The following is a 17098-nucleotide window of genomic DNA, read 5'->3' on the forward strand; positions in this document are numbered from 1 at the left end:
CCCCTTTTGATCCTATTTGCTACTTGTTTTTTTATGTTTGTATACTCTGTCCCTTCCTGTCACACCCTGGGTATCGTTGACTAAATAGCTGCCTGCAAGGCTGCCATATCTTGTTGCTTTGTAAACCTATGTATCCCCTCTCCAAAATCTTCCCCCACTCTATTTAGTTTAAAGCCCTTTCTACTGCCCTAGATACTCAATTCACCAGGGCACTGGTCCCAGCATGATTCAAGTGAAGCCCGTCCCATCGGAACAGCTCCCTTCTACCCCAGTATTAGTGCCAGTACCCCATGAACTGAAACCCACTCCTCTGACACCAATTTTTGAGCCACACATTTAACTCCTTGAATTTATTTACCCATGGCTCAGCTAGTAATTCTGAGATTATTACCTTGGAGGTTCTGCTTTTTAATTTAGCTCCTAATTGTTAAAATTCTTTCAGCAGAACCTCCTTTCTTGTCCTATCAATGTCATTAGTACCAAAGTAGATGACGACAACTGGATCCATCCCACCCCATTCCAAGTTCCTCTCCAGCCCAGAGGAGATGTCTTTAACCCTGGCACCAGGCAGACAACACAGCCTTCGGGGCTCATGTTCACAGCTGCAGAGAACAGTATTTATTCCCCCTAATTATACTGTCCCCTTTCACTACTATGTTCCTATTTCCTCCCCCCACTTGAATGGCTCCCTGTACCACGGTGCTGTGGTCAGTTCGCTCATCTTCCCTGCAGCCCCTGCTCTCATCCACAGACCTTGCAAGAATCTCATAACTGTTGGACAGTTGCAGAGGCCAAGGCTCCTCGAACACTATCCCCTGGATCTCCAAACCTGCCTCACCTGCAGTCACACCTTCCTGCCCCTGATCACAACCAAGTTTGAATTACCTAATCTGAGGGGTGTGACCGCCTCCTGGAGCAAAGTGTCCAGGTAACTTTCCCCCTCCCTGATGTAACACAATGTCTGCAGCTCGGATTCCAGCTCCTTAACTCGGATCTGAAGTTCCTCAATCTGCAAATATTTCTACAGATGTGTTCGCCCTGGATAATCTTGGTGTCCAGCAGCTCCCGCATGCTACAGCAGCAACATCTCACCCGCCCTGCCGTCACTGTTGTATTTTATTTAATTTATGAATTAATTACTCTAGTATTCCTGCTCTTTACGCTTGACAAATCCCCCGCTCTTTACAATTTATTGTAATTAATTTTTATACCAGTATCAATCTTATACTTAACAAGCTATTTATAGGAAAGAAAAGATAAAGACTAGAGACCTAAACACAAAACTAAACACCTTAGTTTTACATTAAAGTCTAGAAAACCCACCATTCCTACTCACCAATCAGCTGGTCTCCGCATTCTTTTTAAAATGAAATCCCCTCATTCTCCACACTCTTTTTAAAATGAGCTCCCCTCATTCTCTGCGCTCTTTTTAAAATGAACTTCCCTCACTCTCCGCACTCTCTTTAAAGTGAACTTTCCTCGCTCTCCACATGCTTTTTAAAATGAACTCCCCTCACTCTCCGCACTCTTTTTAAAACGAGCTCTCCTCGCTCTCTGCACCCTTTTTTAAATGAACTCCCCTCGCTCTCCATGTGCTTTTTAAAATAATTGGGGAAGACTGTGAAAGTGTTAGAGAGAATACAGAGAGATAAACAAGGATGATTCCAGGGATAAAGAACTGTAGCTATGAGGATAGATTGGAGAGTATGGGACTGATTTCTTTGGAGACAAGAAGGCTGAGAAGAGATCTGATAGAGGTTTTCAAGATCTTGAAGGTTTTGGACATTGTAAATAGTGAGAAACTGTTTCCACTCAAAGGAACATCAAGAACTAGAGGGCATAGATTTAAAATAATTGCTAAAAGGAGTAAATGTGATGTGCGGAAAAAAGAATTTCACCCAGAGGGTGGTTGGAGTCTGGAACAAACTTCCTGAAAAGATGGTGGAGGCAGGTTTGATCGAGGTATTCAAAAGGGAATTGGATTGCTACCTGAAAAGAAAGAATGTACAGGGTTACAGGGATAAGTCAGGGGAGTGGGACTAGATGGAATGCTCTTTCAGGGAGCCAGTGCAGACTTAATGGGCCAAATAGCCTCCTGCACTGTAAAGATACTGTGATACTGTAAAAAGAAAGTACATAACTATGCAAAGAAAGGTGGAAGGCCAGAAGATTAGACAGAACATAAGAAACAGCAAAGGATGACTAAAAGATTAATAAGGAGAGAAATATTAGAGTACGAGAGAAAGTTAGCCAGAAATATGAAAACAGATAGTAAGAGTTTCTATGAATATTTTAAAAATAAATGAGTTAGCAAATTGAGCACTTGTCCTATAGAAAGTGAGTCTGGAGAATTAATAATGGAAACAAGGAAAAGGCAGATGAATTGCATCAGTCTTCACTACAGAGGGTACAAGTAACATCCCAGAAGCAGCTATAAACCTGGAAATGGAAGGGAGGGAGGAAACCAGGAAAATTACAATCACGAGAAGTGGTGCTGAGTAAATTGCTGGAGCTGCGGGCTGACAAGAGCCTGGGCCCTGATGGACTTCATCCTAGGGTCTTAAAAGAAGTGGGTAGTGGGATAGTTGATGCATTGGTTTTAATTTTTTGAAACTCCCTCGATTTTGGGATGGACCAATTAAATTGGAAGATAGCAAATATAACTTCATTATTCAAACAGGGAGGGAGACAGAAAACATGAAACTACAGGCCAGTTCGCTTAACATCTGTCATAGGGAAAATGTTGGAAGGTATTATTAAAGAAGCTATAGCAGGGCACTTGGATAAGTTCAAGGTAATCAGGCAGAGTCAACATGGTTTTGTGCAGAGGAAATCATGTTTAACCAGCTTATTGGAGTTCTTTGAGGAAGTAACATGTGCTGTGGATATAGAGGAACCAGTGAATGTACTGTACTTAGATTTCCAGAAGGCATTTGATAAAGCGCCACTTCAAAGATTATTGTGGAAAATAAAAGCTCATGGTATAGGAGATAACATATTGGCATGGATGGAAGAATGGCTGGCTAACAGGAAGCAGAGAGTGGGCATAAATGGGCTTTTTTCTGGTTGGCAAGATGTAAAGAGTGATGTGCCACAGGGGTCAGTGCTACGACCTCAACTGTTTACAAATTATACAAATGACCTGGATGAAGGGATGGATGGGATGATTGCCAAATTTGCTGATGACACAAAGATAGGTAGGAAAGTAAGTTGTGAAGAGGACATAAAGAGGCTACAAAATGACATAGATAAGTTAAGTGAGTGGAAGAAGATCTGGCAAATAGAGTATAATATGGGAAATTGTGAAATTGTCCATTTTGGCAGGAAGAATAAAAGAGAAGCACATTATCTAAATGGTGAGAGATTGCAGAGTTCTGAGATGTGCTGAGATGCAGAGTGATCTAGGTGTCTAAGTACATGAATCACACTATGCAGATACAGCAAGTAATCAGGAAAGCTAATAGAATGCTATAAATTGTTGCGAGGGGAATTGAATACAAAAGTAGGGAGGCTATGCTTCAGTTATAAATCACTGTTAATGGTCCCTTGGAATCAAGGAGGAAGTCTGTCAGGCTTGGCGAGACTTCAGATGACTGAAGGGCCCAATTCTGGACCCACATGTTCTTCCGCAGTGGGGGCACGTTGTTGCACAGGAGAGTGGAAATCATAGCCCCGGGTTAGCTTCCTTCTCCTTCCTCTGCCGTCACCGTTTGCCTTGCTGTCAAGCCGCTGAGCCTCGAAGTAGGCAGGATGTAGATTTGAGGTTTCCCTCAGATCAGCCATGATCTTATTAAATGGTGGAGCAGGCTTGAGGGGCCAAATGGCCTAATCCTCCATTTTCATATGTTTATCAGTGTTCTACCAAACCCCACAAGGAAAGCTAAGACCTCCCTTTTCCTGGAGTTAAAAGGAAGCCAGATTTTTCTTGAGGTGGCAGCAGCTTTCTGCCCATTCCAGTATTAAAATCACCATTGCTTCAAGCTATTGCCGGACAGGTCAGAAATAAATTGGCTTCTGTGGGTTCCCATTGACAACTCTCTGGAGAAAAGATGTTTGACAGGAGTTTTTTGCATTTTCTTACAAGTATGCAACACTGTGAAGGTAGGTGACAAGTATTTTCTCTGTTATATTTCAAAATGATTGGGGAGAAATGTGTTTAGGCCCAATTTCAGGTCCAATATGGTTAATGTAGTAGTAACGAGCCAGAGACCCAAGGCTCTTTGAAAAATGGGCTTCTGGCATCATCTATATGATTCTGGAAAGCTGCAGGTGCCTGTTATGCCTCCTGAGGTAGATCTTCAATTTTTGCTGGATGAATTGAACCAGCTACAATGCTTGCAGCGATTCTGAGAAGGTCCTGGGGGCTAGGCTAGAGCTAGAGCCAGCTTGTGGAAGCCTGCAGTAGTTTTGTGGAGTCAGGTTTTTTTCATTGTTTCTTGGGAAGTGAGCATCACTGACAAAGCCATCATTTGTTGCCCTTGAGAAGGTGGTGGTGAGCCACCTTCTTGAACTGCTGCAGTCTGTGGTGTAGCTACACCCGCAGTGCTATTAGAAAGGGAGTTCCAGGATTTTGATCCAGTGATGGTGAAGGAGTGGTGCTTTGGTTCCAAGTCAGGATGGTGTGTGACTTGGAGGGCAACTTCCAGGTGGTTGTGTTCCCATTTATCTGCTGCCCTTATCCTTCTAGATGGTAGTGATCATGGGTTTGGAAGGTGCTGTCGAAGGAGCCTTGTTGAGTCATTGTAGTGCATCTTTTATACAGTACACACTGCTGCCGTTGTGTGCCGGTGTGGGGGCAGTGAACGTTTAAAGTAGTGGATGCGATTCTGACCAGATGGGCTGCTTTTGTTCTGGATGGTATTGTTGGAGCTGCACTTATCTAGGCCTGTGTCTCCATCATACACCTGACTTGTGCCTTTTAGATGGTGGACAAGCTTTAGGGAGTCAGGAGGTGAGTTGCTCGCTGCAGGGTTCCCAGCCTCTGACCTGCTTTTGTGGCTACAGTAATTATATGGCTAGTCCAGTTCTGTTTCTGGTCGATGGTAAGCCCCGGAATGTTGATAGTGGGGGGAGTCAGTGATGGTAATGCCATTGAACGTCAAAGGGCGATGGTTAGATTCTATCTTGTTGGAGATGGTCATCGCCTGACACTTCTGTGGTGCAAATGTTACTTGCCACTTGTCAGCCCAAGCTTGGATATTGTCCAGGTCTTGCTGCATTTGCACATGGACTGCTTCATTATCTGAGGAGTCGCGAATGGTGCTGAACATTGTGCAATCATCAGCAAACATCCCCACTTCTGACCTTATGATGGAAGGAAGGTCATTGATGAAGCAGCTGAAGATGATTGAGCCAAGGACACTACCCTGAGGAACTCCTGCAGTGATGTCCTAGTGCTCAGATGATTAACCTCCAATAACTACAACCATCTTCCTTTGATCTAAGGCTGTAATGAAGTCAGGAGCTGAGTTGCCCTGGCGGAGCCCAAATTGGGCATCAGTGCGCAGGTTATTGCTAAGCAAGTGCTGCACGATAGTACTGTTGATGACCCCTTCCATTACCTTACAGATGATTGAGAGTAGACTGATGGGACAGTAATTTGCCAAGTTGGATTTGCTCTGCTTTTTGTATACAGGCCTTACCTGGACAATTTTCCACATAGCTGGGTAGATGCCAATGCTGTAGTTGTACTGGAACAGCTTGGCTAGGGGGCAGCAAGTTGTGGAGCACAAGTCTTCAATACTATTGCCAGAATATTGTCAGGGCCCATAGGCTTTTCATTATTCAGCTCCTTCGGCCCTTTCTTGGAATCACATGGGGTGAATCGAATTGGCTGAAGACTGGCATCTGTGATGCTAGGGACCTCCAGAGGAGGCCGAGATGGATCATCCACTGGGAACTTCTGGCTGAGGATTGTAGCAAATGCCTTATCTTTTGCACTGATATGTTGGGCTACCCCATCATTGAGGATGGGGATATTTGTGGAGCCTCCTCCTCCAGTGACCTGTTTAATTGTCCACCACCATTCATGACTGGATGTGGCAGGACTTAGACCTGATCCATTGGTCTTGGGATCACTTAGCTCCGTCTGTCATTCGCTGCTTATGCTATTTGGCATGTAGTCCTGTGTTATAGCTTCACCAGGCTGACACCTCTTCTTTTAGGTATGCCTGATGCTGCTCCTGGCATACCCTCCTGCACTCTTCACTGAACCAGGGTTTATCCCCTGGCTTGATGGTAATGGTAGAGTGAGGGATATGCTAGGCCATGAGTTTATAGATTGTGTTCGAGTACAGTTCTGCTGCTGGCCCGCAGGGATGCCTAGTCTTGAGTTGCCTGATCTGCTCGAAATCTAGCACGGGAGGTGCCACACAACACAATGAGGGTACCCTCAATGTGAAGGTGGACTTTGTCTCCACAGTGACTGTTCGGTGGTCACTCCTGCCAACACCGTTATGAACAGATGCATCTGCAGCAGGCAGGTTGGTGAGGATGAGGTCAGGTATGCTTTTCCCTCATCACCTGCCGCAGACCCAGTCTAGCAGCTATGTCCTTTAGGATTCAGCCAGCTCGGGCAGTAGTGGTGCTACTTTGGTGATGGACTTTGAAGTTCTCCACCTAGAGTACATTTTGCATCCTTGCTTCCTCAAAGTGGTGTTCAACATTAAGGAGCACTGATTCATCTGCTGAGGTGATGCACAGTAATCAGCAAGAGGTTCCCTTGCCCATGTTTGGCCTGATGCCATGAGACTTCATGGCATCCGGAGTCAATGTTGAGGACTCCCAGAGCAACTGCCGCCTGACTGTATACCACTGTGCCGCCATCTCTGCGCCAGGGATAGTGATGGTGGTGTCTGGGAAATTATCTGTTAGATATGATTCCTTGAGGGTGACTATGTCAGACTTGACAAGTCTGTGAGACAGCTCTCCCAATTTAGGCACTAGCCCCCAGATTTTTGTGGTTTGATACAACTGAGTGACTTGCTAGGCATTTGCAGAGGGCGTTTAAGATTCAACTACATTGTTGTGGGTCTGGAGTCACATGTAGGCCAGACCAGGTAAGGACGACAGATTTCCTTCCGTAAAGAGAATTGGTGAACCAGATGGGTTTTTTACAACAATCGGCAATGGTTTCATGGTCAATATTAGACTTTTAATTCCAGATTATTATTGAATTCAAATTCCAGCATTCAGATTCGAATCCGAGTCCTCAGAGCATTACCTTGGGTCTCTGGATCACTAGCCCAGTGACAATACCACTACGCCATTGCCTCCACTGGAACAGCCTGTCTCAGGGCATGGCTATTCTGGAGTACAAGTCTTATGTACTTCTGCCAGGATGTTGTCGGCCCCATAGCCTTTGCTATACGCAGTTGATATTTTGTGGAATGAGTCAAACTGGCTGAAGAATGGCAACTGTGATGTTGGAGACCCCAGGAGGAGGCCAAGATGGATCATGCACCCAGCATTTCTGGCTGAAGATGGTTGCTGAGCTCCCCAGCATTGAGTTTTGGGATATTTGTGAAGCTTCCTTCACCAGTTTGTGCTTAATTGTCCGCCAGCATTCACAACTGGATGTGGCAGGACTGCAGGGCTTTGACCTGAATCGTTGGCTCTGGGAACGCTTAACTTGTCTGCCGTCTGCTGCTTCTGCTGTTTGGCATACAAGTAGTCCTGAGTTGTACCTTAACCAGCTTGGCACCTAATTTTTAGGTATGCCTGGTGCTGCCAAAGCATGTTCTTCTACACTCCTCATCAAACCTGGATTGAATCCTGGCTTGATGGTAATGGTCAAAAGAGGCATATGCTGGGCCATGAGGTTACAGATTATGGCTGAATATAATTCTGCTGCAGCTGATGGCCCACAGAGCCTTACATATATCTAGTTTTCAGCTGCTAGACCTATTCTGAATCTATCCCATTAAGCACGGTGGTTGTGTCACACAACACGTGGAGACAGGACTTCATCTCCACAAGGACAATAAGGTGGGCACTTCCTACCAATACTGTCATGGACAGATGCATTTGCAACAGGTAGGTTGATGTGGACAAGGTCAAGTAGGTTTTTCCCCCTTGTTGGTTCCTTCAGCACCTGTAACAGGCCTAGTCAGGCAGCTATGTCCTTCTGGACTTGGCCAGTTCAATCAATAGTGGTGCTACTAAACCACTCTTGGTTATAGACATTGGTTTCCCCCACCCAGAGTGCATTCTGTGCCTTTGTTACCCACAGTGCTTCTTCCAAGTAATGTTCAACAGCCAAGGGAGGGCGCTGGGTGGTAATTAGCAAAAGATTTCCTTGTCCATATTTGACCACCCAACTTGAAACCCTTAGCCTCCTGAATTCTATTTGCTCAATTATGTCCAAGAAGCTTTATTTTCTGCCTGTGAACCCTGTGTTGAGGGCACTTTCTCCTGTGAGATGGAGCTCTGTGCTCATCCCTTCGGTCCTGTGGAGTACTGTAACCTTGAGAAGGACACATCAGCCTTGGAGAGATTGCAGCGTAGATGTACTGGAATAATACCTGGACTCAAAGGGTTGAATTGAGTGGTGAGATCACATAAACAAGATTTTGTATTCCCTGGAATTTAAAAACTTAAGCAGTTTTGATCTAAATTTTCAAAATATTCAGGGGAACAGATAGGGTAAATAGAGAGAAACTGTTTCCACTGGTTGGAAGTCTAGAACTAGGGGTCACAGTCTAAAATTAGGATCATACCTTTCAGGAGTGAATTTGGGAAGCATTTCTACATGTAAAGGGTGGTAGAATTTCAAAACTCCCTTCCACAAACAGCAGTTGATGCTCAGCCAATTGTTAACTTTAAGTCTGGGCTTGATAGACTTTTGTTTGTCCAAGATTAAAGGAATATGGGGCAAAGTTGGGCACGTGGAGTTAGGTCGCAGATCAACCATGGACAGCAGAACATGCTTGAGGGTCTAAATGGCCAACCCTGTTCCTATATTCATACCTTTGCTTAAATTTATAACCCATTTATATTACAGACCTACATCCAATTGTAGTCATTCTATGATGTAACATATTTCCCTCTGAATTTAACTGTTTATACTAGAGAAGAATTTGGGAAAAACAAACAACAGATTAGTCTAACTTTCTCTCATTCTTCTAAGGCTCCATAAACAATATATGTGTAAAAGGAACCTATCACTCAATGGCAAATAGGGATTAAATCTCCAAAGTTGCCAAAGGCCAGGGAGTGGGCTAACCATTTGATATGAAGAGGTCTTTTTGTAAAAAAAAACATTCTTTAATTCTTAAAATGCCTTTCTCATCAGTAATAAGAGTATCCATTGATATTGAGGGGCAAACTTTGCATGAAGAAAAACCTGATGATAAAGGCTGACATAGATAGATTGTTGGATACTGAGCGTATCAGGGAATATAGTCAGGAAGGGGTAACTGAGGCAGACGATCAACCGTGATTTTATTGAGTAGCGAAGCAGGCTTGAGGAGCTAAATGGCTGACTCCTGTTCCTATTTCTCATGTTCATAAAAGGTCAAAGGTGATGTTAGGAGGGAACTTCATGCCTTAACAAATTCCACTTTAACCACAAGCCATCGTAGTACGACTTATGCAAGCATTTATAAGTTCCTATCTACAACTGGGTTCAATTTTATTAGGCATCTGGCCTTGTCAGTTATTTCCCACTGTTATTTTTATACATGGAAGTTTTTTTAAATTTTTTTCCTAACTGTTTTCCCAAATTGAATTTATCTCCACCTCTAACTCATTCCTTGTCAAGGGATTACAATTATGGAAGTCCTTGGGCATAATTTTGACTTTTGACTGAAACTAGTGACATTGATTCAGCTGCCTGTTATTGAAGCCATTGGAAATGAGATTCAGGAGAGGCGTATACCTGGAAGCACTCAAAGTCAAAATGACCCCCTTGTCTCAATCACAATATACAGGCTTTTAAAACTGAGGCATTGTACCACCTAAATGTTAAATAGTCATTTGGTAGTACAGAATTTGAGTATTGTTGAAAAAAGAGACACGTTTAAGCTTTTTGTCTTGCACTTATCAGGACACTCACAAGATTACCAATATAAGGGGGGAAAAAACAACAATTTATTCTGTATGTGAAGAGAGTGCTGATTGGTTGGCACCTGTGTATTAATAATACACAGGGCCCTGTTCTTTACAGACAGAAAGAACATGTACATACATTGCATCTGTTTCAGCTAAACAAAATAAGGGACAGCCATTCGCTGACTCATTCCTTAGGTCAATGTCTTGACCAATCAGAGCCAAGCAGCCTGGTTTAAATTTCAAACAACGCTTGGCAGTTAACTGTTAGTCACCATCTCTGGTGCACTCTCCATGGCAGCGTCATTTGCCAACCAATCAGCACTCTCTTCACATACAGTGTAAATTGTTGTTTTCCCCCTTATATTGGTATTCTAGTTAGTGTCCTGATGAGTGCAAGAAGAAAAGCTTAGGCATGTCTATTTTTCAGCTATACCTAAATATTATTTGATTTATCTGGTTATCTCTCATATTCTTTTCAAACCTGACCACGCCCTCTGTTATGTGCAGTGGCCTATCCTCTAAGTTGTTTAATTTATTTTTAAAATGTTTATATATTGTGTATTTTGTTCCCATTTTGTTCAGCAGTTTGTTTCACATCACATTTCTTTGAAAAGAACGTACTGTGGAGCAACTTCATTAGCTCTGTGTCTCTTCCCTCTCCTGTGGGAGACAAATCAGCTAATCTAACATGGTATTTCTCCTTTTCATTTCAGTACAAACAAGTGGAACAGTACATGTCTTTCCACAAGCTGCCTGCTGATATGCGGCAGAAGATTCACGACTATTATGAGCACCGCTATCAAGGCAAGATCTTTGATGAAGACAATATTCTGGAAGAATTGAATGATCCACTTAGGGAGGTAACATATTTCTATGCACATTGTTTCAATTTGGTGAGATATTCGGTAACATATTTGTAAGCGCCTTGGCTCAATTTGGTGAGATATTTTCATTTTACTGATAATACTGGTAATTCATATTTTGAGTAATGGTGATGAATTTAGATTGTAGGCTTAGACAGTCATGAAAGAGTTTAGCATGTACAATATTACTTCAATAGCCAAAATATGTTCAAAAGGATTCTATTTCATGCCTGTCACAGCTATATCAATGTGATTTAATGCACAACTGCTAAAATCATAGGCCACATGTTTTACTGGAGTGGAAGATTAGATTGCATCATACTAGATTGTAAACAGTTGATGATTTTACATTTGATCTAGAATAGATCAAACTTATTTCCACAATACATACTAACAGCAAAGGTTTCCACGTAAACCCTCTCCACCAAGAGACCATATAACCCTATATCTTTTACACCCTATATTTGTGCACACTGGTTAATAGCTAAGAGAACTAGACCATCGAAGAAGCTCAGAGTGCAGAACTCATGTTATTATACATGATTATTGTTACTCTACCTTATTACCTAACATTTTCCAAGTCATAAAGGCCTTTAGCCAACTTTCAGGTTACCAACTGAACAAAGGGTACATCCCCCACCTAACATATTTCTACACAAATGGAAATCCTGCAGTCTAGGTCATCTACAAAATCCCAATCGCATGGGAGAACTAGCTTCCTGAAATTTAGATGTTCCTGGGCAGCCATGTTCAAAGGTAGTATGCATTGGAATACAATCTTGCTGCAGAACTCATGGTATCTATGGAAGCAAAACCTCCCAATCTGCCACCTGTATAACCTGCCCTTCAGAGATCCAAACATGACACTGGAGGGAGTAACAAAGAACACAGTAATCACACCAGCTCCACTGATCAGATCTTTGTATCATTGAACATTGCACAGGATCAGTTAACTCACCTTCCACTTTGGTACAACAAAGCATTTTCTAGGTGCATAGTTGTAAATGGAGCAACAAAGAACAGCAGCAGGAACAGCCAGCCGCCTTGCAATGGTGAGATCTGTCCTTTTCAACAATTAACGAACAAATCATAACTCACTCAACAGGATGCATTCAAGCAGTTTCGAGTAAAATGTCCTCTCCAGGAGCCAATAATGCTCTGCAAGCTTCAATGAGAGCCAACCCCTTCGGGGCAATTCATTGTTTATCCTCTAAGTCACCAGAAACAATTTTGTCTCCTGTACACTGGGCTCACCTCCACCTGATTGAGAGCATGGGAACAAGTCAAGGTCATCAGATAACAGAAGAAGAATGAATAGTGCTTGATGGCCGGCACAGACACGAAGGACCTGTTTCTGTGCCATATAACTCCAAGGGAAGAATTTTCCCGTCAGCTAGCGGGGGTGGGCGGGCGTCCCGACGTCACCGCGCATCATTTAGATTGTCAGTTCGGCAGGCGTGCAGCCAACATAGTTGTGCACCCGCCAAACTGTCAAAGGCCTATTAAGTCCATTAACAAAGTAATTAAAGTTGTTAAGAATGCTGCCCGTCCAACCTTCAGGTTGGTGGGCAGGCAAAGATCCCAGGCGGCTTGCACATTTTTCATGAAACCTCATCCACGGGCGGGATGAGGTTTCAAGAAGGGTTTATTAATTAAATAAAAAAATTTGAAAAAATTAATGGACAAGTCCCAGCTCATGTGACAGTTTCACATGAGGGGACATGTCATTAATTGTTTTTTCATCTTTATTAAGTTTTCCAGAACTTAAGTTAATTGTAAGTGCAAAAGAGCGCAGGCCCCAACTCAGTGAATCCCCCCACCACCTGCACAGGGAACTCACAGCGCTTCCAGGCGTGCGTCACACTGGGCAGGCCTTAATTGGCCCGCCCACATAAAATGACGGCACACCCCCAAACGGGGGCGCCAATCTGGCTTGTGCTCGCTCCCGCCCGCCCCCGCACAAACCCTCGACAGGGGGAAAATTCAGCCTCATGACTCTATGAAAGGAAATCTTGAGAACACACTGTCTCCATCATCACTTGCAAAAAAATACAAAATTGGCTAAGGGATAAAAAATAGAGAGTTGTGGTGACTGGCTATTTTTTGGACTGGAGGGAGGTATACATTGGTGTTCTCCACAGTTCAATACTACGACCACTGCTATTTTTGATAGACATTAATGACTTGGATTTACATGGTACAGGACACAATTTTGAAATTTGCAGACGACCCAAAACTAGAAAACATGGTAAACACAAAGATTGCAATAGACTTCAAGAAGACTGCTGAAATGGGCAGACATATGGCAAATAACATTCAAGCAGAAAAGTGAGTTCTTACATTTTGATAGGATGACCGAGGAGATACAATGCAAGGTTAGTGGTACAGTTTTAAAGGGATTCCGAGAACAGAGAGACATGGGGATGTGTGTGCACAAGTCTTTGAAGGTGGAAGGACAGGTTAACAAAGCAGTTAATAAAGTGCATGACATCTTGGGATTTATAAATAGAGACATAGAGTACAAAACCCAGTTATGCTAAACCTATATTAAACATTAATTCAGCACCAGCTGAAGTCTCATATCCAACAGAGGAGCTGAATATTATTTAAATGGAGAAAGACTGCAGAAAATTGCAGCACAGAGGAATTTGGCAATCCTCATGCATGAATCTGAAAAAGCTAACGTATAAGTTCAACAGGTAATAGGGAAGGCAAATGGAATGTTAGCCTTTATTTCAAAGGGAATGGAGTAAAAAATTAGGGAAGTCTTGCTAAAACTATAAAAGGCACTAGTTAGACCGTGCCTAATATACTGTGAACAGTTTTGGTCCCCTTATCTAAGGAAAGCTATGCTGGCATTGGAGGCAGTCCAGAGAAGGTTCGCTAGGTTGATCCCGGGTATGGAGTGATTTTCTTATGAGGCGAGGATGAGTAGGTTGGGCCTGTATTCATTGGAGTTTAGAAGAATGAGAAGCAAGTTTATAAGATTCTGAGGGTGCTTGTTAGAGTAGATGCTGAGAGGTTATTTCTCTTTGTGGGAGAGTCTAGGACCAGAGGGCATAATCTCAGAGTAAGGGGTCGCCCATTTAAGACAGGGATGAGGAGGAATTTCTTCTCTCAGAGGGTAATGAATTTGTGGAATTCTTTACCGCAGAGGATTGTAAAGGTTCGGTCGTTAAGTATATTCAAGGCTGAGATCGACAGATCTTTAATCAGTAAGGGAATCAAGGGTTATGAGGAAAAAACAGGAATGTGGAGTTGAGGATTATCAGATCAACCATGATCTCATTGAATGGAGGAGCAGATTCGATGGGCCGAATGGCCTACTTCTGCTCCCACGTCTTATGGTCTTAACTCTGGGAACCACACTTTAAGAAGAAGTCGAAGGTTTTTGAGAGGATGGGAAAGAGATCTAGTAAAACATTTCTTGTGGATCATTACAGTTACATGGATAGACTAGAGAAGCTTATATTGTTCTCCTTAGAGCAGAGAAGACTGGGGGATTTGATGGAAGTGTTTGAAATCCTTTTTTTTGATTTTCCACTACCGAAGGTTCGATAATGTGAGGACACAGATTTCTGGTAATGCCAAAAGAACCAGAGGCAACACGAGGAAAAATTATTTTATGCAATGAATGGTTAGGATTTGGAATGTGCTGTCTGATAGGGTGGTGGAAACAAATTCAATAGCGGCATTTTAAAAGAAAATTATATAAATACTTGAAAGAGTAAGAAAATTGAAGGGATATGGAGAATGAGTGAGAGGATGGGACTAACTAGATAGCGATTCGAAAGAGCTGACACAGACTCGATGGTCCGAACAGCTTCTTTCTCTGCTGTAGTATTCTATGCTTCTCTGTGAAGATCATCTTAACTTCATACATGGAATATGTTGCGTTCCACATAAACTACATACAGTCTGCCCCTCCCTGTTGAATGAATATCTTGGCCAGTATGTCCCTCATTTTGGAAAATAATTCGGGCTACTTCAAATGCCATGACCTGTCATTGGCATCCCTTAAAGTCCGCTGTCCTCTTCTGCTCGTCCTGTCCCTGAGTTGTTCGGTCCACCGGGATAAATAGACTAACACAACTCACATTATTAGCTATAGAAAACAAATTCTTTCATCATAGTGAAACCCTATCCTTGTCATTTAATTTTTTGCAATAAGGGGCTGTGTGCCATATACCAGTCAGCCACCTGATGTATAGCCTCAACCTAAAACTGAGAAACCGCCAAACAGTCTAGCCACTTATTGAAAGCCTATTCAACATGGCCCGTTTCAGAAAGCCTACTGCACAAACTAGCAGAGGGAGCAAAGGACTGATGCAGGAAAGACAAATACAGCATGCCTCTTGACCTCCAGCTGTAGAAGAACAGTGGTCTAACCCCCAAAACTGCACTAGAAATCATGAGATCACCCCTGTGCGCTTACACTCAACTATGCTATTTTCTCTCAAACCTGATAAACAAGAATACCAATTACACTGCCAATATGCCCTTACTTAAATGCTTCATTAAAAATATAAATTACATTTTCCATGTGAAAACCAGTTTTGCAACACCTTTTAAGTTTATAGATTGATTTAATATTTGTTAAATATCTGAGATTTCTTGTTTCAATTTGTAATCTTTTTAATGATTAGCTTGTTGATTTTTTTTAATTTGGGGGTTTTATTGCCCATTGCTAGTTGACCTTAAGAAGATCACCCACTATCTGGGTTTTTTCCCCTTTTTTAAAAGCAAATTACTTGAATTACCTTTTGGTGCTAAGATACACTGATTAGTAATATAAAAGCAAAACCCTGCAGATGCTGGAAATCTGAAATAAAAACAGAAAACGCTGGAAAAGCTGAGCAGGAGAAGAGTCATACAGACTCAAAATGTTAACCCTGTTTCTCTCTCCACAGATGCTGCCAGACCTGCTGAGTTTTCCCAACCTTTTCTGTTTTAATGCACTGATTAATCGTTGTAATAAAAACAGCAAATACTAGGAATATATAGCAGCTTAGCATTTAAAACCCTCAGTTGGCTTTGCTGGGGTTTGGGTGGAGTGGTTCGGGTGGGGGGGTGGTGTGGGTCGGGGGAGAGGTTGTAATTTGCAGCTTATATTAACAATAGTATGAATCCTCAATTCTCAGTTCTCAAGTCAGATAGCTAAGCCAAGTCCTGAGTGGTATCATTAGAGTTCTGTGTCCATGAACATCAAATCTAAGGAGGTGTTAATGAGTCCTGCTTGTCATAGCCCAACCATTTCTAAGAGAGTAGCAGATAATATTTTCTTATTTCAATTCACTGTACTTGCATTTATCAAGATGATGATAAAGAACTAAAATCTAGTGCATCGAGCTTCAGGTAGAGTGCCAAATATCAGTTCTTGATCAGAAATAATGTAGAACATGTCAAATAAATTATTTATTCCAAATTGATGGAATTTTTATTGAATCATCTTGATCTGATATTTTGTTTGAATTTTACATTATTCTAGGCATAGCTGAAATGACATTGCTTATGTAACACAAAACCTCCACTATAACTTCTGCATAATGAGACCAAAGGAAGAAATTTCAGATTTCTTCTCCTTCAAACAGCTTTGGCTGGCAGGAGAATATATTCATAATTTGCGTGCAAGACCTGCAATTTTCCAGGCATTAGCATCAATAATAGAAAATTATAGGGAGTGTAAACTTTCGATATATACTCCCAGTGGTTAGTGTGTATTGAAAGTGTGAATTTGTTAAATAATATGAATTCACCAGTTGATAGTGTTTGGCCTGAATTATCCTGTGAATTGCTGCTGTTTTAGGGAAGTCTTTGAGGTCTAAAGTGGAGTAAAATGGGTTTTTAGAGGATACTACCTCAAACCTGCTCACCTCTGATCATAAAACAAATGTATCATCCCAGGGAGAATTCACCTGAACATTCGCTGTAATGCCTTCAGTGCAAGTTATCCTTCCTTAAATATGGTGAACAAAACTGCACACAGTATCCCAGGTGTGGTCGCACCAAAGCCCTGTACAATTGTAGCAGGACTCCGTTATTCTTGTATTCCAATCCTCTTACCATAAAGGCCAGCATGCCATTTGCATGCTGCATCAGCACGCTAATATTTTGTGCTTTTTACAAGTACATGCAAGTCTCTCTGAACATGAACATTTACAAGTTTCACGCCTTTTAAAAAAATT

The 17098-nt window shown here is 42.3% G+C and overlaps 1 protein-coding gene across 1 annotated transcript in view; it reads left to right on the forward strand.

The window, feature by feature from the left end:
• LOC121279876 (potassium/sodium hyperpolarization-activated cyclic nucleotide-gated channel 1-like) overlaps positions 1-17098 on the forward strand; it is a 315234-nt gene that overhangs the window by 177099 nt on the left and 121037 nt on the right. Inside the window, exon 5 of the mRNA XM_041191391.1 lies at positions 10764-10910. Coding sequence (XP_041047325.1) covers positions 10764-10910 — 147 coding nt within the window. The remainder of the gene's footprint in view (positions 1-10763; positions 10911-17098) is intronic.

Source organism: Carcharodon carcharias, chromosome 1, assembly GCF_017639515.1.
Source record: "Carcharodon carcharias isolate sCarCar2 chromosome 1, sCarCar2.pri, whole genome shotgun sequence".
Lineage (NCBI taxonomy): Eukaryota > Metazoa > Chordata > Chondrichthyes > Lamniformes > Lamnidae > Carcharodon > Carcharodon carcharias.